Here is a 25293-nt window from a genome sequence, read left to right on the forward strand (position 1 = left end):
CCCACAAAAGCCCAGATTTCTGCTCTCTGTTATTATCTAATATGACCAGCCAGTAGTTTTCACTTCCTTCTTCCTGCCTATACTTCTTGTTGAAGTCTCTTCCTGTTACACAATAAAGTAGTCTTCGCCCATAATGGCTGCCTTCTTCTGAGCTCACGTTACATCCAAACAGCCACATTATCTAAAAGTTCACACAGCCAATCCTCTTAATCAGAAATTTCAGGATCAAGGGTGTACTGGACCACATAAACCATCAATTCAGGACCAAAAAAAGGGTGTGGGGCGGCTGGGGGACCAGTAATACAAGTAAAATATAATGCAGAGGTTGCTCAAACTGCATGGATTTAGATTTTTAAGTCATGTGTTCACAAAGACTGCACATTGAGAAATCAGCCATTTTTATTAGCCTGAGCCATTTTTGGAAGGGCGGTATGTAAATCGATCAATCAATCACATAAATAAATAAATAAATAAAATTGGAGGCCTGATGTGATAGACAATTCCAGTTGAGATACTCCATACTCATGGAGAACAAGTCTATCAATCGCTACTAGTCTGAGGGCTATAGGCCACCTCCAGCCTAAGAGGCAAGATACCGCTAAATACCAATTGTAGGGGAGCAACAGCAGAAGAGGGGACACTAGGGATGTGCAGAACTGGTTCTATAGTGAACTGGACTGCCATGAACTCGGCCAGTTTGAGAGGTTCTGTCGCGATCTGCTCCAAAAATTTCAAGCTGGTTCATTGTACCAACCGGACCAGCTGATCAGTTCGACTGAACTGGTTCAAATACCCGCATTTCGGTCCAGATTCTGTTCCAATTTGGACTGAACTGCTCCAACCAGTTTGTGCACAGCCCTAGAGGGCACGCCCTCAGCTCTTGCCTGTGGGCTTCTCAGAGGCATCTGGTAGACCACTGTGTGAAACAGGATGTTGGACTGGATAGGCCTTGGGCCTGATCCAGCAGGGCTATTCTTATGTTCACAAAATTACATTAAATTATAACATAATGTTAGTGCAGTTGAACAATGTTGTGTTCCACACTAAGGCTGTGGTGGCAATGCAGCGGGGGGGATGATCTCCCCTTGCTTCTGCAGCTGCCTGGGCCACCCAAAAATATGTTCCTGAGCCACAATAAATCTTTTAATCTTTAACAGTCTCTTATGTGAAGCAAAGTGGTGCAGCAGAAGTATGCTGGTCCCATAACCTAGAGCAGGGATGCTCAACTTCGGCCCTCCTGCAGATGTTGGCCTACAATTCCCATCACCCCTAGCTATTGGCCACTGTGGCTGGGGATTATGGGAGTTGTAGTTAAAAAAACAACTGGGGGGCATAAGTTGAGCAGGCCTGACCTAGCGGTTGATGGACTGAAACTATTCTCTGCCAATTTATTATTTCAAGTCCCAGAACATGATCTAAGGGCACATGATACATCTACTTTGCAGAAACTGAGCAGGTCTTGGAGTGGTCAGTACCTGGATGAGAGACCCATGTATGCCACCTTTGGGAATGGGCCATAGCTCAGTGATAGAGCATCTGCTTTGTATGCAGAAGGTTCCAGGTTCACTCCCTGGCATCTTCAGGTAGGGCTGGGAAAGACTCTTGCCTGAAACCTTGGACAGCCTCTGCTGGGCAGTGTAGACAAAAGTGAGCTAGATGGACCAATGGTCTGACTCAGTATAAGGCAATTTCCTATAATCCGAACAAGAGTCTTCCTTGGTTTTGCTGTAACAAAGTAACAGGCTAACCCTCTGGCAGATGTTAACAAAAACAAATACTTTTATTGAAATACAAAAAGGGAATGATGACATGGGGGGAAATGGACCAATTTGCCAAACACAAGCAATGTGACCCCACAAGTTCAAGAAAGTTTGCCCAAAAGCGTAAGTGCACAGCTAAAGGTCCATCTCTTCAGGTTTTCCTCACAGTTCTTTAGGTGCAATTGATTCCAGTTGTCCTACATACCTGCTTCTGGGGTGACCCAAATTAAGACGGTTGCTCTTGGTAGCATTCACTTCTTCTGGCATGTGTACTTCATACATCAATGTACATTTCAATGTATCATCAGTATAGTTTCCCTGCAATATTGGAGTGGCATCAGGTTTTGCAACCTTGTGCATGCTTAGCTATTGGTGTGCCTCATCCTTGCCACTTCCACCTGCTGGAAGGGTGAGATTCCACATGCATGTTCATCACAGCATCAAATAATGGCCTGTACTGTATTTACCCAAATAGAAGATGACCCTGAATTTAAGGTGACCCCCCCACTTTAAAAATATGGGTTAAAAATAGGGTTAGACTATTTACCCAAATGGAAGAGGACCCTAAATTTAAGGCAACCTGCCCCCCGCCATTTCTAACATCAAAGAACTTGGTGGGGGGAGGATTTAGTCTTGGATTCAGTTAGATACAGTATGTATAAATCAGTCAGCATAGAGCAAATACCATCAAGAGAGCTTTCCTATCATGTTGGGCCACAATTACCTTCAGAGACTCTTCACAAGTTCCCTGCAAGTCACCATCATAAAGAATCATCAGATGATGTACTTGTGTGTGTGAATCAGCCCTAAGTGTACCATATTTACCCAAATCTAAAATGTGGTCCCCACCACCCAGTTCTTTCCTCTCAAATATGAAGGGATCGTCTTAGATTCAGAGTCCTCTTTCTTTTGGGTAAAAAAGGGCATAATCTGTATTTAACCTATATTTTTTTAGGCATCGTCTTAAATTCAGAGTCGCCTTCTATTCGGGTAAATATGGTACTTCACAGCCACCTTTGCCTACACAGTCTTTAAAAAAATGTTTGTCCTGAGTAGAGGATTCTGCCCAACATCCTGACTAACTTTGTGCTGGTACAAATATGTTCTGCTAGCACAAGGCTGCTGCACTAACCAGTCGCATTATGTCTGGGCTAGAGCTAATACGTTGATCCTTGTGCACAACCTATGGAATGCATCAAGAATGCATGAGTACAGTTCTGAACATCTCCCTTATTCACAATCTTCTTGCACGGGGGCAACTTTATTTGTGATGCAAGCACAGTGTTAGCCTGGATGTCGGCCAATGGGCTTGAATACTCAACACATAATTACAGTCTTTTCTTCGTATCCATTTCTTCTCAACCATAATGATGGTGAAATCTACAAAGCTCGCTTCGATATAGCGATTTTAAAAACAAAAGCGGCTCTGCTAACACTCTTCCCTGGCACTTTTTTTAAATTCCATGGGCAACACCCAGATTAAGTCACAGCTAAGTCCCATCAATGGGACTGAAGTTAATCATGACTAATTTGTCTCATTGAAGTCACTGGAGCCTCCTTGACATGACTAACTAGACTGGATGTTGGCCCATTTTGACATTCTGTTAATCCTTACATTTAAAGGCAGAAGCTCTCTAGAGAAGAGCATTTTGGCTGTTGCATACAAGGTAGCTGCATCTCTTCACTATGAAAATTCAACAACAAATGTAGACAGGCAATGGGATCTCTTGATGTTCCTGAAGCATTTGTGTGAGCAGAGCCATCCTTGGACACTTTGATGACTAGGCAAGATATTGACATCTCCCTCTTCCCCCACCCCCTGCCACCACTGGATCCTGGACATCCTTGGCACTGCATCATACTTGTCCAATCCTAGCAAGATCTCCTTCACCCACTCATCCACTCACAGAGGTGCCTCACTCAACTTCTTCCATCTAGAGTAGATGGTGCATCTCCTTCACACCACTAGGTGATGTGTCTACACATCCTACCCTCATATCTAGCCCCAGGCACTCTGGATTCCACACACACATTTCCTGTTCCTTCAGTAGCTACATGTAGTGGGTCCTGATCCCACTCTGACTAATGCCAGATTAAAAGAGTTTGCCCCATAGCAGTGTGGAGAGGACAATTGGTCTTGTGGTAGCAAGCATGACTTGTCCCCTTAGCTAAGCAGTGTCTGCCCTGGTTGCATATGAAAGGGAGACTAGACGTGTGAGCACTGTAACATATTCGCCTCAGGGGATGGAGCCGCTCTGGGAAGAGCAGAAGGTTCCAAGTTCCCTTCCTGGCTTCTCCAAGATAGGGCTGAGAGAGATTCCTACCTGCAGCCTTGGAGAAGCCACTGCCATTAGGTGAAGACAATACTGAGCTCGATAGACCAATGGTCTGACTCAGTATATGGCAGCTTCCTATGTTCCTAAGTGTGGGTGAGAGTCTCCCTCTGTTAATGCCAGGATTCTGCCACCCAAATGGGGTCTTTCAAATGGGAAGAGGACATCTGTGTCACTCAAACCTTTCTCAACTCTGCTTTCGTCGCCTTCCCTCATCTATAGCATCACATCACATTTCCTTTGTTCAACTCCTGCAATACCTGTACAACACAAGCACAGTATACCAACATGTGACGTACAGAAGGGAGCATCCCTTCCATTGGTTGCTGCATCACAAGTGCTGCCGCTAGGGCTGCATAGCAGTAATGGCCAGCCCTCTTCATGAGCATTATGTTAGCTCATGTCCTACATGCTACGAATGGCAGAAGCAACTCCCTCCCCAAGGTCTATAGGTATAGAAACACAGATGCCAAGAAATGACAAAAGGGGAGCTATTTCATCTCGGGTGATGATTACTGAACACAGATCTCCTTGAATAGCATCCCCTCTGCTCTGCAGATTCTCTCTTCCGTAGCTGCCTGTATTTTAAATTTCAGCCACTTCCAGCCATGGGAAGAAATAACCTGAATACCTTTGCATTTTGGTTATGGCTTTTGTTTTGACAGCAAAGTCGTGACACTTATATTGTCATGTTGCTCTGATGCTGGACTCTGTCCAAGTGTGAGATCCACCCTCCTTATTCACTGAGAGCCTCTTTTTCCTGGTGGGCTTGATCCCAAAGAATCTGTAAGCTGCTTTCCGATATTTCTTTGACATGATGTTGTACAGGATTGGGTTGATGGCAGCACTTAGGTAGAAGAGGACGAAGGATACTAGATTGCAGTATTGGCTGATGACGGCTATTTCCAAAGATCCGGCCTCAAAAGATTTGGAAAACAGGTAACGTCCAATGTGGAAAGGCAACCAGCAGAGGATGAAAGCAAAGACCACCACCGCTACACGAAGAGAGGAGAGAAAGAAAGATGTGTATGTCAGGCAACTGGAATGACCATGGAATTTCCAGGAGATTATATAGATTTATATGTATTACAACACACAATACTGCAAACAAATAAAACAGAACTAAACAAACACACTTTCACTGGAGCTACCAAAAACCACAAAAGACCAAAAAAAGAACTACAGCAGAGGCAAAGAACTATGTTGAGAAAAGAGCTGGTCTTGTGGTAGCAAGCATGAATTATACCCTTTGCTAATCAGGGTCCACCCTGGTTTACATTTGAATGGGAGACTACATGTGGGCACTAAGATAATCCCTTAGGGGGATGGGGGCCATGCTGGGAAGAACATCTGCATGCCTGCATGAAGAAAGTTCAAGGTTCCTTCCCTGGCATCTCCAGATAGGGCCAAGAGAGATTTCTGCCTGGGAGAAGCCACTTCCAGTCTGTATAGACAATACTGAACTATATGGACCAATGGTCTGACTTAGTATAAGGCAGCTTCTTATGTTCCCATGTTGCTCCTTATTCCTAATTCCCCTTTAGAGATGGAAAATAGGTGATAGCTTTATTGGCACTTATAGCTTTCTCTGTATTATCAACCCTTTTTTACCCTAACCTCCAAATGATTAGAGTAACATTATAGCAAGGGTTAGGGTCAAGGTTAGAGTAACAATGAGTAATGATATTGTTGTATATTCTCCATGGAGTAATCTTTGGAGGACATTCTTGTCAATTGTCACTTCCACTCCTCTAACATCGATAAAATGTGATGTTAGTTGGTGTGTGTTTAAACCATCACACCATTGTAAATTTGGCCACTACAGGCCTGGTGATCAGGAAAATGAAAGAATGATAACTCACTGAAAGCTGGACGTATTGTAATACAATAATCTACTTTCCATCTCTAGAGATGTATTTCTGCCCGTTGTCTGTTCAACCCTTCCCAAAGCCCTCGGAATTCTGTCTAAATTGAAACACCTTCTTCTGTATGATCCCCATCGCATGTTGAGGTCATCTGGAGAGGTCCATCTCCAGTTACCACCACCGGTATGTCTGGTGGCGACTTGGAGCCAGGCCTTCTCTGTAGCTGCTCCTGGCCTATGGAATGCACTCCTGGAAGATATCCACAGTTAGGGCTTGCTGTTGGCCTTTATGAGAACCCTAAAAACTTACTTGTTTGGCCTAGCCTTCCAAGATTTTTAAATTGTTTTAAAGTATTTTAATAGGTTTTTAATGGTTCTGGATTGTTTAAAAATTGTTTTTATATCGTTTTAAGCAGTGTGTTTTAAATGGTGTTTGGTTTTATGTTTTTTAAACTTGTTGTGTACTGCCCAGAGCCTTTGGATGGGGCAGTCTAGAAATGTAACAAATACATAAATTATAAATAAATAATATTCCTTGTCAAAAAGCACAATGAGCATTCTCCCTAGTACTGACCACTCCATCTGGCTCATGTACTAAAATGTATTCACATTATATCATCTTGTTTAATCTGAGCAATTTTGTTTAATACAGCTAAAAAGGTACCAAGCAATCTCATTTAATACAGTTAAACCCCACAGTTTGTTGTACCATCTTCTCAAATGTGGAATTTCATTCTAGGTTTCATTCACCTTGTTGCAGGGTATTTAAAGAATCTCCTTCTTCAATATGCCCCTGTCTGCCCAGTGAGGTCACCAGTTCTTGTGCCTCAGAACCATCAAATCACAGATGATGGAGGACAGGGACCTTTTGGTTGCAGCACCCAGAATGTGGAGCTCCCTAATTTTTGAAGGCCCATTTGGCCCCTCTTGACTAGCACTTTGGCACATTGTTGGGATCTTTTTGCTTCACCATGTTTTGAGCTTAGCTCCATTTCTTCCTCCTTGTGGTGCTCTGTTGCTGTGTCTCTCTGTTTTGGTTTTTGCTTTTAATGCATTTTCATCTACTCTTTTTGTAATTTTAAAGTTGATTGATGTAAGCCACCTTGGAGGCCTCCTTTGGATTCACAAGCAGGAGGGCAAAATATTTTAATAAATAAGTTTAATAATCTTTTGCGTAGCTCATTTCCTCTAATGTTGTTGAAGTGCTAAAGAGCTGGCGTAAATTGGTGGGTAAGGCTCAAGTTTGATTATCAATGGCGAGGGGCCTGGAAACCAAGTCCTATGACGAATGGTTGAAGGAGCTGGATATGTTTAGTCTGGAGAAGAAAAGATGAAGGGGAGATATGATTGCTATAGAACCCAAGTGAAAGAGTTGCGCTATGCAAGGACAAAGCAGTGGTGTAGAATCAGGAAAATTAATAGTTTAACCAATTGACCCACACACAGAGCATCTGTGCGCTCTTTGGGGCCGACTACCTCTCCCCCCACCACCTGCCCCAGTCTCTGGCTGGGCCGAGTGCCGCCACCGCGGCCAAGGTGCTGCCTCCATGGCCGGGCCCACCGCAACCGCTGCCGCTGCGGCCTGGCCCACCACCACCACCACCGCAGTTGGCCCACCGCCGCCTTGCCTCCACAGCCACACAGCCACCAATTCTCCTGGGTGCACCTCAGCCAATCAGGTGCCTCTGTCACCCAGCCAATCAGCTGGGTGCTGGGACGCACATTCCAAGGCACACCCAGGAGAATAAATATAATAGAATGAAAGAGATATTAAGTACAGAGAGGCCAGTGCAGAGTCCTTCCTTTTCAGTGCTCTTGCTGCTGGCTGTTTGTTAGCCCCAGCTCTCTGCTCCAGTAACTAAAGCCCCATTCAAAAGCTGGCCTGGACCAAGGAATGGAATAACCAAAAACATCACCATTAGGAACAGAGGAAGCTGCCTTATACAGAGCCAAACCATTGGTCCATCTGCCTCAGTATTGTCTACACCAGGCCTGCTCAACTTAGGCCCCACAGTTGTTTTTTGACTACAAATCCCATAATTCCTAGCCACAGTGACCAATAGCCAGGGATTATGGGAGTTGTAGGCCAACAACTGCAGGAGGGCTGAAGTGGAGCAGCCCTGGTCTACAATGCAGATGCTGTTCCACTGTGGCCCCATCGCCTAAGGGGAATATCTTACAGTGTTCACAGATAGTCACCCATACAAATGTAAACAAGGCAGTCCCTGCTTAGCAAAGTGAGCAATTCATGCTCACTACCACAAGACCAGCTCTTCTCCCCAGGTTGCAGGAGAAAAATGATGGACAAGGGAAGGATTAAGCCTGGAGTTCTCAATCTTGGGTCTCCAGATGTTGTTGGACTATGACTGCCATCATCCCCTGCCACAATGGCCGAAGGACACATAACACTGGACTGAATATCAGCCATTGCCTTTAATGAACTGCCTAGAAAATATTTATATGCTATAGCAATGTATATACAAAAAAAATAAAATCAGAAACAGACAATAGATGCAATCACCATAAATCCGTTGGTGAAAGCCTTGGAGAATCAAAAGGTCTTTATCTAACTCTAGAAGGTGAGGCCGCTGTTGATTGGGTAAAGTCATTTTACATCTTAAAATGTTATTTACAGCTTTCCCCCAGCATATTCTAGTGTAAAGTAGTGCATTCAGCTACTTTTAAGTGGCAGGATTGTTTATACCAAGTTTGGTATTTGTAGGTAATTGTGAAGTGTGGCTTTATTTCGCACAAACCAATCCACAAACAAATTCTTCAAAATATATAATCAATATAAGTAAAATAATGTTGTATTAATGTGCTTGCATAACAGGAGTAAAACAACATTTTGCAATTTGTAGGATGTCAAGTTCAAACATTATTCATTTTATTGAATAATTACCATATATAGTCAATTTGAATTGTAGGAAATTTGAATCAGAGAAAGCTAATCTGCTTTGGGGGGCATGAGGTCATTTTTGAATTATTGATCTGATTATTGAGTCTAACAATTCTGATCAGAACAATAACAGTTAAAATCTGGTGATTGTATTCAGTATTTCTTCTTTAATAAATTAAACCTTTCCCCTTGCAAATTCCAGAGTAAAAAGTAGTTCATTCTGCTAATATCAGTGGCAGGATTGTGTATGTAAAAGTTGCTATCAGTAGATAATCAGAAAGCATGAACACACTCACAAACTCTTCAAAATATATAATAGATTTAATTTAATGGTAAAACCACTACCAGCCAACTTACCTGGAGAAGATATTCTATAGCCAGAATATCCCCACTAAAAAACAACAACCCTGATTGGCATCCAAACTATTTCTCCGTAGTTTAGTTACACTGAAGGACTATTTGATTTCAACAGGATTAAGCCACCTAATGGCACAGCAGGGAAAGGACTTGACTAGAAAGCCAGAGGTTGCCAGTTCGAATCCCTGCTGGTATGTTCCCCAGTCTATGGGAAACACCTATACTGGGCAGCAGCAATATAGGAAGATGCTGAAAGGCATCGTCTCCTACTGCGTGGGAGGAGGCAGTGGTAAACCCCTCCTGTATTCTACCAAAGACAACCACAGGGCTCTGTGGTTGCCAGGAGTTGACACCGACTTGATGGCACACTTTACTTTACTCAAGAGAAATTTGGTCTGTGTCTCAGGCCCTGTTGTCACCCATATAAGCTCTAAAGTAGAAGTAGAAGCATCCAAAGGTGAATCTCCAGTGCAGATAATTTCATCTTTTTGAAGAAAACCCATTCTTGCTCTGCCACCCTCCCTCCAAGCTAAAAAGCTGAGTGCACATTGGAAAAAATCAGACACAACACAAATAATGTTGAAACACACTTTGTTCTATGGATTTTTAAAGAGGCTGAGGGGAAAAAACAGAGGGTTGTTAACTTGCAAGTGTTTGCGAAAAACCCTCCAGAACATCCCTCTTTTAGGGTTACTTTAACATACGCCCCCTCTTAAGTACATATTTTCTGCAGTACAATTGATCATGAGAAGCACAGGGCAGAGTGACATTATGCCAGGGCAGAGGAGTGCAACTAAAGCACTCTGAATTGGATCTATTAGGACAAAGAACTGCTAACATCAGCAGAAGGGGTGGGGGGAAACAGGTGTAATAAAGAGATACTGTGCATTATATAAACCTTCCAGCCGTGGTAGCATCTGGAAAAAAATTGAGGGAAGCAAACGGAAAGGGCAAAGTACATTTCTGGGTGGGCGAGTTGTATCCCTCATGTTTGATTTCTGAAACAGAAATGGAGTCAGGTGTGGAGCAAACCTTGTGCGGGGGGGGGGGCTTGTCCCCCCTGCTCTGAAGACATCCCTGCCTTCTGGCTGGAATATTGTGTTCAAGTTGTTATAAGGAGCCCTGAAATGCATGTATTCCTAAGTCCTCCGACTATTTCAAGGACCAAGCCACATGGCAAAGTGCATGATGTGGAGTTCCATGATCAAAACTACAGGGTTCTTTTCTCCCCCGCCCCCTGCAAAAACAAACAAACAAACAAACAAACAAACAGAAAGAAAGAAAGAAAGAAAGAAAGAAAGAAAGAAAGAAAGAAAGAAAGAAAGAAAGCAGTCATAGGGGACAGCACAGGCAGAAGAGGACCTCACTCAATGTTCTTCATTGCAAAGCCAATGGCAGCTCCCATCGTTCGCAAGTTCATCTCCCTAATTATTAATTAGGCCTGTGCAAAGCTTCAGCCAATGCCACATGCTCCACGCAAACTCCCCTGGCACTGTGCAGAGGTGACCAATGACCATTCCCATCACCCAGTACTGTGCTTTCCCCTGCACTGCTGGAGCTCCTTTAAGAGTCCTCTCAGACCATGCACCATCTGGGAACATGTGCATGGAGTTCTGGGAAATGTAGTCCTTCCCAGGGTTTTCACCATAGAGCTTAGTGGGTAGAGCTCTGGGAAGACCTACACTTTCCAGCATCCCTAGTGCATCTTCCAAGATGGCGCTGGGGGTTTGTCAGGCCTCTGTTTCTCTTAAAGGGTCTACCCTCCACTGACCCCCTTCCCCAGCACAGAGAGAAGCACTGCACTGCACTGAAGATAATTTGGTGGGAAATTGTGTGCACGCTGGAGGATTTTTGCCAAAGTGGCCTCCAACTGAAAAACATCCTAACCATTTCCCCCCCCATGAGCCCTGGATCCAAATTGCTCCTCTCTGCCCTGAAGATGCTAACAGCCATGGATGAGAGAACGTATTGGCACAAAACATTTCCCTCTTTGCAGCGAAGCATCCATTTCAGGGGGCTGACTGGAGCAAAGTGTTAAATACCCCTCCCTCTGAAGTGGGGCTTTATCGAGCTCCTGCCCCACCGTGGCTCTTTCACGGAACTCCCATGTCAAGTCTCCTTTGACCCTCTGTGGTTGGGTTTTCATATTTCCAGGGGAAAGAGTCTAATCATTTCTGTTGTACCGCAGTACATCTGGGCGAAACAAGCCAATACACAAAATGCAAAACGATGAAAGGGGCGGCCTTTCATGAGGCAAGGTGAGGCAGTCACTGTCAGACAGCAGATGATCAGGGTCCCAAGAGGGCAGCAAGATGGGCCATGGCCGTTGGGGCAACTCTTCAGGGCCACCTGTGCCTCTGACCCAAAGAGCTCTGGCCCATGAAAGATGGAGCCACAATTTGTCTTTAAAGTGCCACAAGACACTCGGATGAATTTTAATACACTTATTAAATATTTTGTCGCAGCAATGAATTAATCCATGTGACTGATATCAGAGGTTGAGCCCAAGACAATGGGTGCTAGGCAACCATTGCCAGGGGTGGGGGGACCAGCTCCTGCAGTCTCCTTTTACTTTTCTTTTTATTGTGAGCCCTTTGGAGACAGGGAACCATCTTATTTATTATTTATTTTTCTATATAAAGCACTTTGAGGACTATAGTTGTCAACTGTCTAAGGGCTCCTTCACTCCTCCCACAAACAACTTCAGCCTTAGGCCTGCCATTTCCCCTTATATTTGGAACTCTCAGGACAGCTGCATGATGCCTCCTCTCTTTCTTACTTAAAATTCCTTCTTAACACCCACTTTTTCCATGAAGCCTTGTCCCAACCCTTTTGTCCCCACATCCCTACTGTAAGTTACCTTAAGTACATGTAACTGAAACATTTCCATATTCTTCCTCGATCCACCCTTTTCTCCATTTCCCTCTCCATTCTCCACGGCCCCTTGTGTCAATATTTAGATTGTGAGCCCCTTGGGGCAGGGACCTCTTGTTTTATAGCTGCTTCCCCCATAAACATAAAGTAATCTTATCTTTGCTTAACTAAGCTTTATTCAGGAACAACTCCATTTTTCTCCTTCTCCTTTCTCGCCCCTTTCTTTCTGGCACCAGCCCCCTCCACTTTCTCTCTATACAAGATCCCCACTGGGACAAACTTCTAATCAACAAAACATAAAGGACTGCTAGACAGAATACAACATATCGTTCCCCTTTATAACTACCAGAATTTAATTTATTTAAAATTTGGCGACAAAGTCCTTAAGTCTTTTAGGTGCTCTCCTGTCACACACCCTTCTCCTAATTCTTGGGGTCTCTGGCACAGGAGCTCTTAGTGATTTGTTTCCTGAAGATTCTCCATCACTTTCATCAGCCTCATCTGTGAGGTCAAAACTGGAGGCAAGATCAAATTCCTCTACAGTGATCAGACTCCCTTCCCCTTTGTCTCATAGCATGCATGCTTGAAAGTCTCAAACTGTTCCATTGCTTTCCATCATCCAATATGGCAGAATCTCCTTGGATTTTGATTATATTTTTTGGTCCAGAAAATTGGGAACATCCCTTTCTCACTTTACAAGGCAGCCATACTCAAACAAAGTCCCCCACCTGAAACGTTTGCTGTTTTGCACCCCATTTCTGATCCACATACCATTTATATTTTTGTTGCTTCTCCCTTACCCAGTCCCTGCATCATTAGGGTAAGATGGCATGGAAAGCCCTGTCAATTGACGCTATTGGGTAAGTTTGGTAGTAGCTTTGTCTCCTCTCAGTAGTTCAAATGGTGATTTTCCTGTAGCAGAATGAGGAGTAGTTTGATAAGCAAGTAGAGTTTCACAGATCGCCTCTTTCCAGGGTTGTTGTTGCGTAGTAGCCAGTTGTAAACTTTCTTTCACTAATCTGTTCATTCTTTCCACTGAGCCATTCCTTCAAGGATGGTAGAAGGAAATAGTCTTGTATTTTATCCCATGATTATGCAAATATTGCTCCATTTCAAATGAGGTTAGCTGTGTCTCATTATCATTCACTAGTTCTTTAGGAAGACCTTCCCTCGTAAAAACTGCAGTCATGGAACTGGATCACCTTGTTTGTAGTAATGTTGTCAGCACCTGGAATAGTAATCCATCATCACTATAACAAATCTTTAGTTTTGTGGGTTGGTTATTAAAAGGCCCCATTATATCCAGAGCATTGGGATACTCTACTGGAGTCAAGGTAAAATTCTTCTGTGATTTGTCACATACAGCACAAGCCATGCAGTGCCTGACTGCATTTTCAATGTGTGTGTCCATACCTGGCCACAAAATTTTTCTCTGATTCGCCTTTTAGTCAAGCTCATGTCCAGGTAACCTTGGTGGACAATTTTGATAACTTTTGCTTGTAAGGAGGCTGGCACCACCAAACGATCAGTTCTCAGCACCAGCTCATTGAGAAGGGACAGCTCACTCGCCACCTACAATGTATGACTGAAGATGTTCAGGTAACCAGTTTTTGCATGGTCTTCCATTAGTTCAGTCAGCACTTTATCAGCACTGAGGGCTGCTTTCCACTCAGAAGACATCACTCCACGAATGGATGAAGCTATTTGTACAATTACTACTCCTTCATCCTCTTCTTCTTCACTTCCTCTTGGCCTGGAAGTGGAAGTTGAGATAAACAATCTGCAGTTGTATTCCGAATACCTGACAGGTATTCCAGCTGGAAATCAAAGTCCATAAGTCTGGTGATCCATTTGGCTATTCTAGTAAATAAAGTAGATAGGGGTTTATGGTCCGACTATAAAGAGAATTGTCTGCACCACAAGTCAGTCTTGAAGTGTCTCACCTCCCAGAAACATGCTAGAGCTTATTTTTCAATGACAGAATACATCTTCTTTGATACAGTAAGCACTCTGGAAGAACAGGCAACTCTAACTTCGCTATTACCTTTTTTCTGGGTCAAGACAGCACCCAACCCATATTCAGAAGCATCAGTGATTACAATAGTGCACCTGTTGGTGCCAAAAGAAGTGAGAGCAGGGCTTTCAGCAATGGCTGATCTGATAGGCTAAAAACTAGTCTTGCAGGATGCATCCCAGTTAAATGCTACAATCTTTTCTTTAAAAAAAAAGAAAAGAAAAGATGCAATATGGCAGTTTTTGAGGCAAATTGTCCCTGAGACCTTGGGTTAGGGTGGTATAAAAATGCGCTAAATAAATAAATAAATAAATAAATAATTTAGGGTAATACAAAGTTCTAAAAACGATCCAAGTGCATTCTTTTTATGTGGCTCCGGTGCTTCCTAAATAGCTTTCAGCAAATCTGTTTGGGTATCTACACCACTCTGAGATATTCTGTGTCACAAATACATCACTGAGTAGGGATGTGCAAGCTGGATTGCTTCGATCTGGGCTCAACATTGAGCTGGCCTGGTTAGCACAGTCCAAGTTCAAACTGGACCAGCCCCGCTAAGTGGAGAGCTGATCCATGTTTGAACTGGACCAACCCACCGACTCACAGGGGTATACTTGTAAAGTATACAAGAGGTATACAAGGCTCAGGGGTATACTTGTAAAGGGGAATCTGGTGAGAATTCCCCTTTACAAGTACAAGGAACTCCTTAGCCTGAGGTGGGGCAAAAGAAAAGGTACTTTTTACCTTTAAAATTCAGATGGCGGGGCAGCAGGGGCAATGACATTGGCTGCAGCACCAGGGGCTCCTCTAACCCCTCCATCGGCCTCCCAAATGAAAACCTGGGTCGGCTGCAGCCCAGTTCAGGCCTCTGCACACATGCAGATGCCATTTCCTCTGTGCATGTTCATGCATGCACAGAGGCTATTTGCATCACCACAGCTCCCCTGCCACCTGAATTTTAAAGGTTAAAAGTACCTTTTCTCTCTCCGTCCCTTAGGTTAGGGAATCACCCTGTACTTGTAAAGGGGAATCTTCACTGGAATCCTCCCTGTTCGGCCCAGCTCATTGGTCAAACTGGACAGGACGGATTAGGCTGAGGCCTAGCCCAGGCCGGGTCGGTTCGAATCCAGTCCAGATTTGAACCAAACAGGGCTAATGGCCGGCTCGCACATCCCTGTCACCGAGTGTGTGAGCAGAGGAATTTGATGATAGGCCAAAGACAAGTCCAGCGTTGTGAACACTGAGGCAGCATTTCATTGATACTGGGTAATGGATGACAATCCACTATCAAGTTAGAGGTCACATCTCTTAAATCTACACACATCCAAAGTGCACCATTTGATTTAGATTCAAAAACAAGAGGAGAGACTCATTCTAATGAATCAATGGGTTCTGTTATGTTAGCAGGCTGTAGTCTTGAAAGCTCCTCTTTAAATGGTTGGCACAATGCTATGGGTATGTTCCTCACTTTGTGATATATGGGTATTACATTTGCCTTTAGCTGAATTTTATGTTTGAAATGTATGGCGGTGCCAGGAGTAACAGCAAAAACATCCAAGAAATCAGCCATCATATCAGCATGTGGATGTTCCATCGTCTGTAATATGGGTTCCGTGTTATTTGGGTCTAACATGATCTGTAGGTCTTTCTGATGTTTGCAGCCCAATACTGAAACTCCTTTTTGTGACACATACACTTTCCTTTCTGTAATACATCCTTTGTATTCCAGGACAGCAGTGAATAGCAATGGGGAACCTCCGTGTCCGTGTCTGAAGGCTGCAGGTGCAGATCTGATGCAGTTTCTTGTAAAGCAGATGTAGTTCCTTGTAGGGCTAGAGGCATCACCCTAGTCACTCCAGCCTACGGATGGCCCTGGCGACAGCTCCTCCTTTCTGGTGCTGCCATGTTCTGGGGCAGTGCCATACAAAAATATTGGGATTGGAAGGATTTAGACTGAATAGCCTGGATTCCAGGAATTTGGTTTGGGGTACCAAGGAGAGGGATTTGGCACAGTGAAGAGCATTTTCCATCCTCCTAGCCATCTCTCTTAAGTCAGATGTTGTTTATGTTTATTATGATTAGGTTTGTTTTACTAAGCTTTATTCAGACAGAACGCCATTTTTCCTCCTCCTCCTTTTCCTCCATTTTCTTTCTGGCTCCCCCCTCCCCCACGCTCTACAGGATCCCCACTGGAAAAACTTCTAATTAACAAAACATGAAAGGCTGCAAGGTCGAACACAACACCTGTCCTCCACTCTTTGTAAAGCACCATGTACATGTTTGGCACTATATAAATAAATAATCAATACCCTATACAGCAGGCCAGAGTTGTTATATTGAAGATTATGTCTGAATACTTTTCATTATGTCTGAAGCCATTCCTGGATACTTCTTCTTTTTTTCTTCTTCCAACTTTCCCCCAGATATTATTTCACAATAGCATAGGATCATAGGAAGCTGCCTTATACGGAATCAGACTATTGGTCCATCTAGCCCAGTATTGCCTACACTGACTGTAGCTCTCCAGGGTTTCAGGGAAGAATAATTCTCAGCCAAGCAGAGATGCCAGGAACTGAACCTGAAGCCTTCTGCATGCAAAGCAGATGCTCTACTACTGATCTGCAGCCCCATTCCTGCATCAAGCCATTAAAATCTCTAGGATTGTTTCCCAATAGTCACTTGGAGAGTAATGCCAGTTTCTGGAGACTCTAGGCCAATCCTTGAGGGATTCCCACCAATCAAAGAATAGGGTATGCACACTGGCTCCATAAGATTCCAAAGCCCGCCCGCCCTGCTAGTGAAGATGGAGAGGCTCCATGCCTACCAAGGATTGTGTCATCCCTGTAGCGATGACTCCCCCATTGGAAATGATGGGAGAATCATCACTACAGCGAAGATGCAGCCCTTAGTAGCCACAGAGCCTCTCTGCCTTTGCTAACAGTGAGGGTAGGCTGTGTCACAGCTGAGTCACACAGAACTAGTGTGCACACCCCATTCTTGGACTGGGAGGGCACTGTGCAGAATGTAAGCCTTTGTCTTGTCAATGGTTACCTGGTGAGTTCATGGTTGACATAAGAACTTCCCAGGTTCACAGGTGACACGTTTCAGCACTGCACTAGAGAGCACCTTCTTCTGCATGATCCCAAGCACACATTAAGGTCATCTGAGGAGGTCCATCTCCAGTTACCACCAGTACGTCTGGTGGCGACTCAGAGGTGGGCCTTCTCTGTAGTTGCTCCTGGGGGGTGCAATGCACTCCCTGCAGAAATCCGTAATTTGAATTCATTATTGGCCTTTGGGAGAGCCCTCAAAACCTATCTGTTTGGCCTGGCCTTCCAGAGTTTTTAATTTGTTGTAAATGTTTTTAACTTAAAACCTGGTTTTCCAGGATTTTTAAACTGTTTTGAATGTTTTAACTGTTAATTGTTTTATGGCATTTTAAAGTCTGTTTTTAATTGTTTAATTGATTTTTAATTGTTTTGTTTTAATGTAAACCGCCCTGAGCCATTTTTGGAAGGGTGGTATATAAACCGAATAAATAAATACATACACAGGCACAACAGCTTCTTGGATTAACATAACTTAATATATGTATAAGGCAAGGGCAATGTGTATTTCAGCTTTCGCCTTCTCCAGCTGCTCTGGTGATGATATTGGAAAAGTGAGGTATCTATAGTGACAGAAATACAATGTTTTTGATGGTGTATCCAGCACCGTTGGATGCTCTTGCTGAGATGATGTCAGGTATTATGCTCAAGGCGTGTGTGTGTGTATATACACACACACGCACGCACACACACACAGAGGGTTTTTAGTAGTATTGAAATGGCAAGTTTTACTTTCAGCTGCTCTTGCACCAAACTTTGAGACCGGTTTTCAAAACTCGGCAGAGTTTCAAAAACAGTGCAAGATGAGTCGGGGGACTGTTGAAAGAGAAAGAGGTGGTTGAAGTTCCACACAACAACAACGATAGCACAGCACTAATGTTCCGATTTCCCCCACCTTTGCAACTAGATTCACCGGCCCCCAATCCAAAGAGAGTCAATTTGCAACAACACGATTAGTACTGAGAAGGCAGAAGCTGCATGCAGAGTTCCCAGTTAGCACATGAGAATACACATTCTCACCAGGAGAGAGAGAGAGAGAAGCACCCACGGTTTCTTTCACAAGGCCAAGGCAGTCCTTCCATGAGGCGAGGTGAGGTGGTTGCCTCAAGGGGCAGTTTAATGGGGCCTCAGTGGCATAGCAAGATGGCTCCTGCCACTCCCTGCTGCCTCACCTGCCTCTATCGAAGCAGTTCTTCATAGAAAGGTCTTGGATATAGGGAAGAACACTGAGAGTTAATATCCTGCTGTATTCAAGCAAGTTCGCCCTGGGACAAAAAGTGATGTTTGACCCCACCTTCTTCAAAGAGGAGTGAGGAGGGAGAGCAAAGAGCAAGCTGTCGCCTGCCCCACAGGCCCCCCACCTTCAGCGGCCCACAGACATTTGTCATCCCCACCCCCACCTGCCTTGCTCAATGGCAGCTACGCCAGGTATTAAATGCTGCTTGGCAGCTACGCTTTAATTCCACTTGCAGTTCGCGGAGGGAAAACCATTCCACAACCGCACTAAAGAGTTCTTGTGTGTGGAAACACTCAGTGTTGGCGAGGTTGGACATTCTCATCAGAAAAGGGAGTCGCTAATCGCTTTTTTAAATGGAACAGCAACTGTAAAGCTCCTGCTAGACAAATAATGGGGAGTTTTTAAAATCCTGGATCAATTAGTTGCATTGTGGGGTGTCTATGTTTTTAAGCAACAGGAGAAATTCGCAATTGTGTTCTGTTATAAGGGATTTGTAAGGCTTTCCTTATGTGGGTTTGTGATCGTGATTCAGTGGCGGGGGGCAGTGGGGGAAGTGCAGGGATGGAGCGCAAGTACTTCTCGGCTTCTCTGGCTGTTGGGGTGGGCATGGCTGCATAGAGAGCGCCTGCCATAGAAAGCGCCTGCACTCCGGAATTTGCAACTACATCACTGGGGGGACTACATCACTGAATTTGCATTGACATCACTGTAGGAAACGTACAAAGATACAGCAGTGAAGAAAGCAGACTGAGCACTCTTTCCTTGCCAATCCTGGATCCCCAATTCTTAAATTCCATTGGCTGACATGAGGACATTTACTCAATGTAGTCCCACTGAAATTAAAAGGACCAGTAAGGCATTACTTGAGCGTGGCTACTTTGAGCAATTCTCCTCATGCCAGCCACTGATTTCTGTAGAAGAGTTATGCGCTTGCTTAAATGGCTTCCACTGAAATCAATAGGACTTAACAATACTTCGCTTGGCTGTATCGAACCCTGCCATACTACAGTCCCCTGCAAGCGACCAGTTCCCCAATACTTCCTTGATATGTGCTGCTCTTCTGCAGTGTTTGTCATGGAGGAGCCACGGCATTTCAGTCAGCACTGGGCCAGATCCAGGAGGGGTTTGGCTATGCGCCTATGTTAACAGCACATGCACACGTGAAGATGGCAGCTTCAAAAGACTGCATGGAAAAGGCTGATCCGAGTCCCGCCTGTCCTGATGGCCCTGCCCTGGGCTCTTCATGCCCCCTTCCCTTTCATGGTGAATAGCACAAATACTTCTTTAAAAGCGATCAGAGATCTTGCTGTTTGGGGAGGAGAACTGGCTTTGCAGCAGCCAGCAAGAACTGTCCCCTTTGCTAAGCAGGGTCTGCCCTGGCTTCCATTGGATGGGGGACTTCATGCGAATGCTGTCTGCAGTCAGATATTCTCCTTGGGGCAGGGGACGAACAACATCTGGGGACCTCCCAGTTTGAGAACCCTTGCCCTAAACAGAATGGGGCTGTCACTCCGTGGAAGAGCATCTGCTTTAGCTTCAGGTTTTTTACATTTTATATCCCGCTCTTCCGCGAAGGAGCCCAGAGCTGTGTACATGGTTGCTTTTATCCTCACAACAACCCTGTGAGGTAGGCTAGTATGACAGCTTCCTATGATGCTGTTCTGTAAGAATGTTCACTGACATGCTGTGCAGCAAAATGTAGGCAGTTGAGCACCACCCATGCGGCTACATGTGCCTACCACACCACTGGCATGGTTGCAGAACAGTGCTGCTCCACTCCAGCTTTAAACTGTGGAAGCGCAGTTGTGCAACGCTACCTCCATCCTAGAGAATTGTCTGTGATATTGTAAGAATATGCAAGCTGTTTAGCTGACACAGAATCCTTCATCTGGTAGAAGTGTTCTGTGAAACTCCAAACCTTGCATATTCCTACACCAACTGTAGCCTATCCAAAAGGAGATGCCATCATCACTCTTACCGTATTTACCCAAATCAAAGTCAACTCTGAATTTAAGACAATGCCTTAAAAGAGAAGTTATATACAAGTTATACCTGTATTTACCCAAAAGAAAAAGGAATCCAAATTTAAGATGACCTCCCCCCACCCCACCATATTTAACAGGAAAGAACTGGGAGAAAACCTCATTTTGGATTTGGGTAAATACGGTATTCCACACGCCTTGGATCCACAGAAGACAAGCAGACACAGGATGGAATAAGCCAAGATATCCTTACCTAACATTTTCACAGTTTGCCTGTTGTACTTGTCCCTGACGGAGGTCTTTGGCCCTATCTCCTTTCTCTTTCTCCTCCAGAGTTTCCTGACAATGAGGCTGTAGAGCACAGTCAAGCAAAAGACAGGGAGGAAAAAAAAGATGCTAGACGTCCACACCATAATGGTCAGCAGCCCGGACTGGATGGCGTACTCCGTGGCCCTGCATTCATTGGTGTCCCAGGGGTTTGTCCCATTCTCATGCTCAACCCCAACCAAGACAAAGATGGGCCCAGCGCTAACAAAAGACACTGCCCAGAGCACCAAGATGACTAGCCGGACTTTGCCTTTGGTGATCACCACCTTGGCCCGGAGTGGAAAGCAGACGGCAAAATACCTCTCCACGCTCAAGGCGGTGATGTTGAGGATGGTGGAATACGTGCAGCACTCGCTGACAAACTGGAAGAGCTTGCAGAGAAGGTCCCCAAAATTCCAAGGCCGGTACTGCCAGAGGCGGAAGAGATCCAGGGGCATGCAGAGAAAGATCAGCAGGTCCGAGAAAGCCATGCTGGAAAGGTACAGGTTGGTGGTGGTCCTCATGTCGTGGAACCTGGAGACCACCAGCATGGTCATCAGGTTGCCTAGGATCCCGACCACAAAGAGGAGCACGCATGTGACCGTGACGGCAGCGAGCAGCGGCACAGGGAAGAGGTGCAAGGGCTCGTCCGGCCATGTCTCGTTTTCGTAATCCATGACAAACCCGGGCTGCCAGCGGCTTGCGTTGTACATCCCTAGGAACAAAGTGGCCTCCTGGGCACGGGCCGGATTCAGATGCTCTGCTGCGTCAGTGGCTCGTCATGTCTGAGGTGTGGAGGAGTCAACTGCAGTGGCTCAGCATGAGTTGAACATCCAGGAGGTCTACATGAAAACAAGCCAATGACAAGCTGAGCTAGGTGAGACAGGCATGGATAAAGCCACGAGAAAGCAACACTCCAGGACAGAGCATGTTCGCCGAGGGTCACCTGTGCAGGGAACTAACTAAAAGATTCCAAAATAATCATCGCCCTCCTTCTGCGTCCACATTGCAGGTTAGCATTCATCATAGGTTAGTTTATGCTCGCATGAGATTATTTTGGTACACTCGGTGAGAGCTGTTGAATATGTTAATTATACACGAGGGGAAATTTCTATCTATGGTGACCCATTCATACATTGCTATTATTTAGACGATCGATACCCTGCTTTCCAGTCAACAGATGTCCTCAAAGTAGCTCACACAACAAAAAAGAATGCAAAGGTGGTTCCTGTCCCAAAAGGATTTATGAGCAACTCATACTAAAAATATGCTAGGAGCACTAATAAGGGTTTTGCTCAAGATGACTCAGGCAATGAAACCCAAGCCCATCACCACCATGCCCATATACACAAGGGAGACACTGCCAGCAGCCTCTAGAAGAGACAGTATACTGGACAGTTGCTCTCCTCTTGCTAAATATTAGAGAGCCATGAAAAGGCACCTCGTTGCCCAGTGAGCAGGAATAATTGATTCCCTGTCCCAAAGGGGCTCACAGTCCAAACAGAAACACAGAAGGGAGACACCAGCAACAGCCACTAGGAAGGCTGCTATACTGGGCTGGACAGGGCCAGTCACTCTACAGCCGCTGATTATAAAGAGAATCATTATTTTAAGAGGTGCCTCTTTGCCCCATCAGCAGGGAATGGCATGGGGGAAGTCATGGCTGAATGCTGCAGTCATCAGTCACAGAATTAGAGATTTGGAAGAATCCGTCCAACTTGCTCCCTACCACGCATGTGCACGCACGCACGCACAGCACAGCACAAAGGGTAAGATTACTTGTTTACCAAATCCACCTGCTCCACTTGTTAAACTCAGACCATAGACACGCTAGAAGCACACATAAGGGTTTTGCTCAAGATGATGCAGGCAAGCTGCGTGCAAATCGCTAGCACATAAAGCATAAACCACACTTACATGGGCATTCAAAAGACAGTGTGGCACAGTGGGTAGATGGCTGAGCTTGAATGGCGAAAACAAAAATTCAAATCTCTGTTTGGTCCTGAAGCTCACCGAGTACCCTTAGGTCAGTCACTCACTGTCAGCCTAACCTCCCTTACAGGGTTGTTGTGAGGCCGCTACAAAGAGAATAACCACAGGCATGACATCCTGAGCCCCTTGAAAAACTAAGGGTGGGGTAGAGATGTCATTAATAAGTAACTTAGAAAGAAAGCGTGCTTTTCATATTCTTTCACCACCCAGGCACAAGATCAAGGATCCTGATATTATTACCTGATTCTAATAAAGAATAATCCTTCTGCTGCTCACATCCTGTAAAGCAGAGGTTCTCAAGCTTGGGTCCCCAGATATTGGTGGACTACAACTCCCATCATCCCCAGTCACACGATGAGGATGATGGGAACTGTAGTTCAACAACTTCGTACCCTTGAGGACTGAAGCTTGAGAACCCCTGCTGTGAAGTCATTCAGAATCTCTTTGCTATTTCTTAATGAGAAGAGAAGAGAGAGTGGGGGAAGATGTGTACCAGTTTAACCTCCTTGGAGGAAAGATGGGATCAAAATACTGTATAATAAATCATAATAATGCCAGCTGTAATGCCCACACCGGATCCGAACCTGCATTTTTGCTTGGGAATAAGTACCTTTGAACTGGGTCAGTACAGCTCAGCCCTCTGTTGTGCTGAGAGCAGAAAGAAGGGGTTTGCTCGCGATGACTCGAGCAATTCAGCCAAGCTGCATGCAAATCACCACTACAAAAAACAATTCCTGTTTTTACCCAATTACATGGGTAATATAGGACGAGCTTGCTAATGTGCACTGAAAAGACTAGGACAGGAATTTCTAACTTTGGGTTTTCAGATGTTGTTGGACTCCCATTACCTCCCCGCACCCATTGTGGCTGGGGATGATGGGAGTTGTATTCCAACATCATCTGGGGACCCACAGTTGGAAACCCCTGCATTACGGGGAAGCCACCCCACCCTTAAACCCCTCTGACTGTGATTTATTTATTTATTTATGTTAAGAGTCTGTGATGTTGTAAGGGGTTGGTTATTCTGGATTCAGAAGAGGGCTTCTCCCCCAAAGAGCAAACAAAGGATTTCCAGTCCTTCGTCCCCATCAACCAGCGATGCCTTCCTGCTGCGTAGCTTTCTGCGTCTCCATCCATCTCTCTCCCTCCGTTTATATCAGAGCAGCAACTTTTCCCCTGCACACTTCTGGCCCTTCCACCAGGCAGCTGAGCATCAGTAACTAATTAACAGCAAAGGCAGACAAACGGTCCTGCAGATCAATTGGCCGTTAAGCCTGTGCCCGGCTGAGCCGCCGAAGGACAGTTCTTTCCAGGGCTCAGTTCCAGAACCTGCTTTTGGTACCAGGATAAAATGCTGGAAACTGTGCCACAATCATATCTAGGAGAAAAGGAGCCTCCCTTGGAGCATATGCAGAGTGCCTTTCCCTTCCCAACTATACCCCGCCCACATATCTAGAGTAAGTACGGACTCCCCTGGAGCATGTGCAGAGTGCCTTTCCCTTCCCAACTATACCCCGCCCATAAATCAAGAGTAAGCGAGGACTCCCGTGGAGCATGTGCAGAGTGCTATTCCATTCCCAACTATACCCCACCCACAAATCTAGAGTAAGCTAGGACTCCCGTGGAGCATGTGCAGAGTGCCTTTCTTGGGTCCACTGACCGAGAAATATCCAGCCATGCTCTTGAATTTGAAATCTAGAGAGGACAGAGGACTTTCGGGGCAGGCGGAGACTTACAGGCAGGTTTGAGCCCGGGCAGCTGTCCAATTCGCAATGAAGCAGAAGCAGCAAATCAGAAGAAAATGGTCATAAAATTTAAAAAAAAAAATCACCTGGCTGGAAAGGCGGGAGCCGAGTCGAGCCTCTCGCAGTCCCCGCAGTGGGCGATCAGCCTCTCAGAGCGCCGCCGCCAGCCTCCGCGCCCAGCGCGCCTCTACCTGCAGCGACTTCCCCTCCGCCTCCCTGGGCCATGCTCCGCAGCTGCCCGCCGCCGGGAAGGACTGCCGCGGAGTTCGGCAACCCGCCGGGCCAAGCAGCAGCCCAGGGCGCCCCGCTCCGCCCTCTGGTCGGCGCCCGCCCGGCTGTCTGGGCAGAGAGCAGGATCCCCCGATCACCGCCCGCTCTCGCGCATCGGAGCAGCAGAGTCCTCAGCAGGAACCGGGAGGCGAGTCGCCGTCTTGCTGCCCGCCTGCTGCCTCTCGACGCCAGGGGGTAGGAGGAGGCGAGTGCGCGGAGCGCGGCAGGGAGAGCCGGTGTCGGGTTTACGAAGCGGACTTGCCATGTGTTCGGAGGGGCTGCTGGGGGCGGTGCCACCGGGAGGAGTGTGTCAGGCGTAAGAGTCACGGCTTAGCAGGCAGGCTCCCATTCATTCAGGCAGTCTTCTCGCCTGCCTTGATCTCCTCCACTCCACCACAGATCCGATGTCGGCAAGAAGTTCAACACCATCATTAGATACTGTTTGATCCCTTGCCCCAGGGCTTTCTGACTGGCCAGGATGCGGAAGCCGAAGGCTCTTCGGTCTGATCCAGCAGGGCTCTTTTTAACTGCTACCTGAGCAAGGGCGAGGCACCTT

At 45.7% G+C, this 25293-nt stretch overlaps 1 protein-coding gene across 1 annotated transcript; it reads right to left on the reverse strand.

The window, feature by feature from the left end:
- Window positions 1–1755: 1755 nt before the first annotated feature.
- GHSR (growth hormone secretagogue receptor) lies at window positions 1756–24820 on the reverse strand. Its single transcript, XM_053310120.1, has 3 exons — window positions 24554–24820; window positions 20678–21572; window positions 1756–5088 (listed from the first exon to the last, which is right to left on the reverse strand). The coding sequence occupies exons 2-3, from the start codon at window positions 21441–21443 to the stop codon at window positions 4781–4783; spliced, it is 1074 nt and encodes a 357-aa protein (XP_053166095.1). The 5' UTR covers window positions 21444–21572; window positions 24554–24820; the 3' UTR covers window positions 1756–4780.
- Window positions 24821–25293: the final 473 nt, after the last annotated feature.

Source organism: Hemicordylus capensis, chromosome 3 (assembly GCF_027244095.1).
Source record: "Hemicordylus capensis ecotype Gifberg chromosome 3, rHemCap1.1.pri, whole genome shotgun sequence".
Lineage (NCBI taxonomy): Eukaryota > Metazoa > Chordata > Lepidosauria > Squamata > Cordylidae > Hemicordylus > Hemicordylus capensis.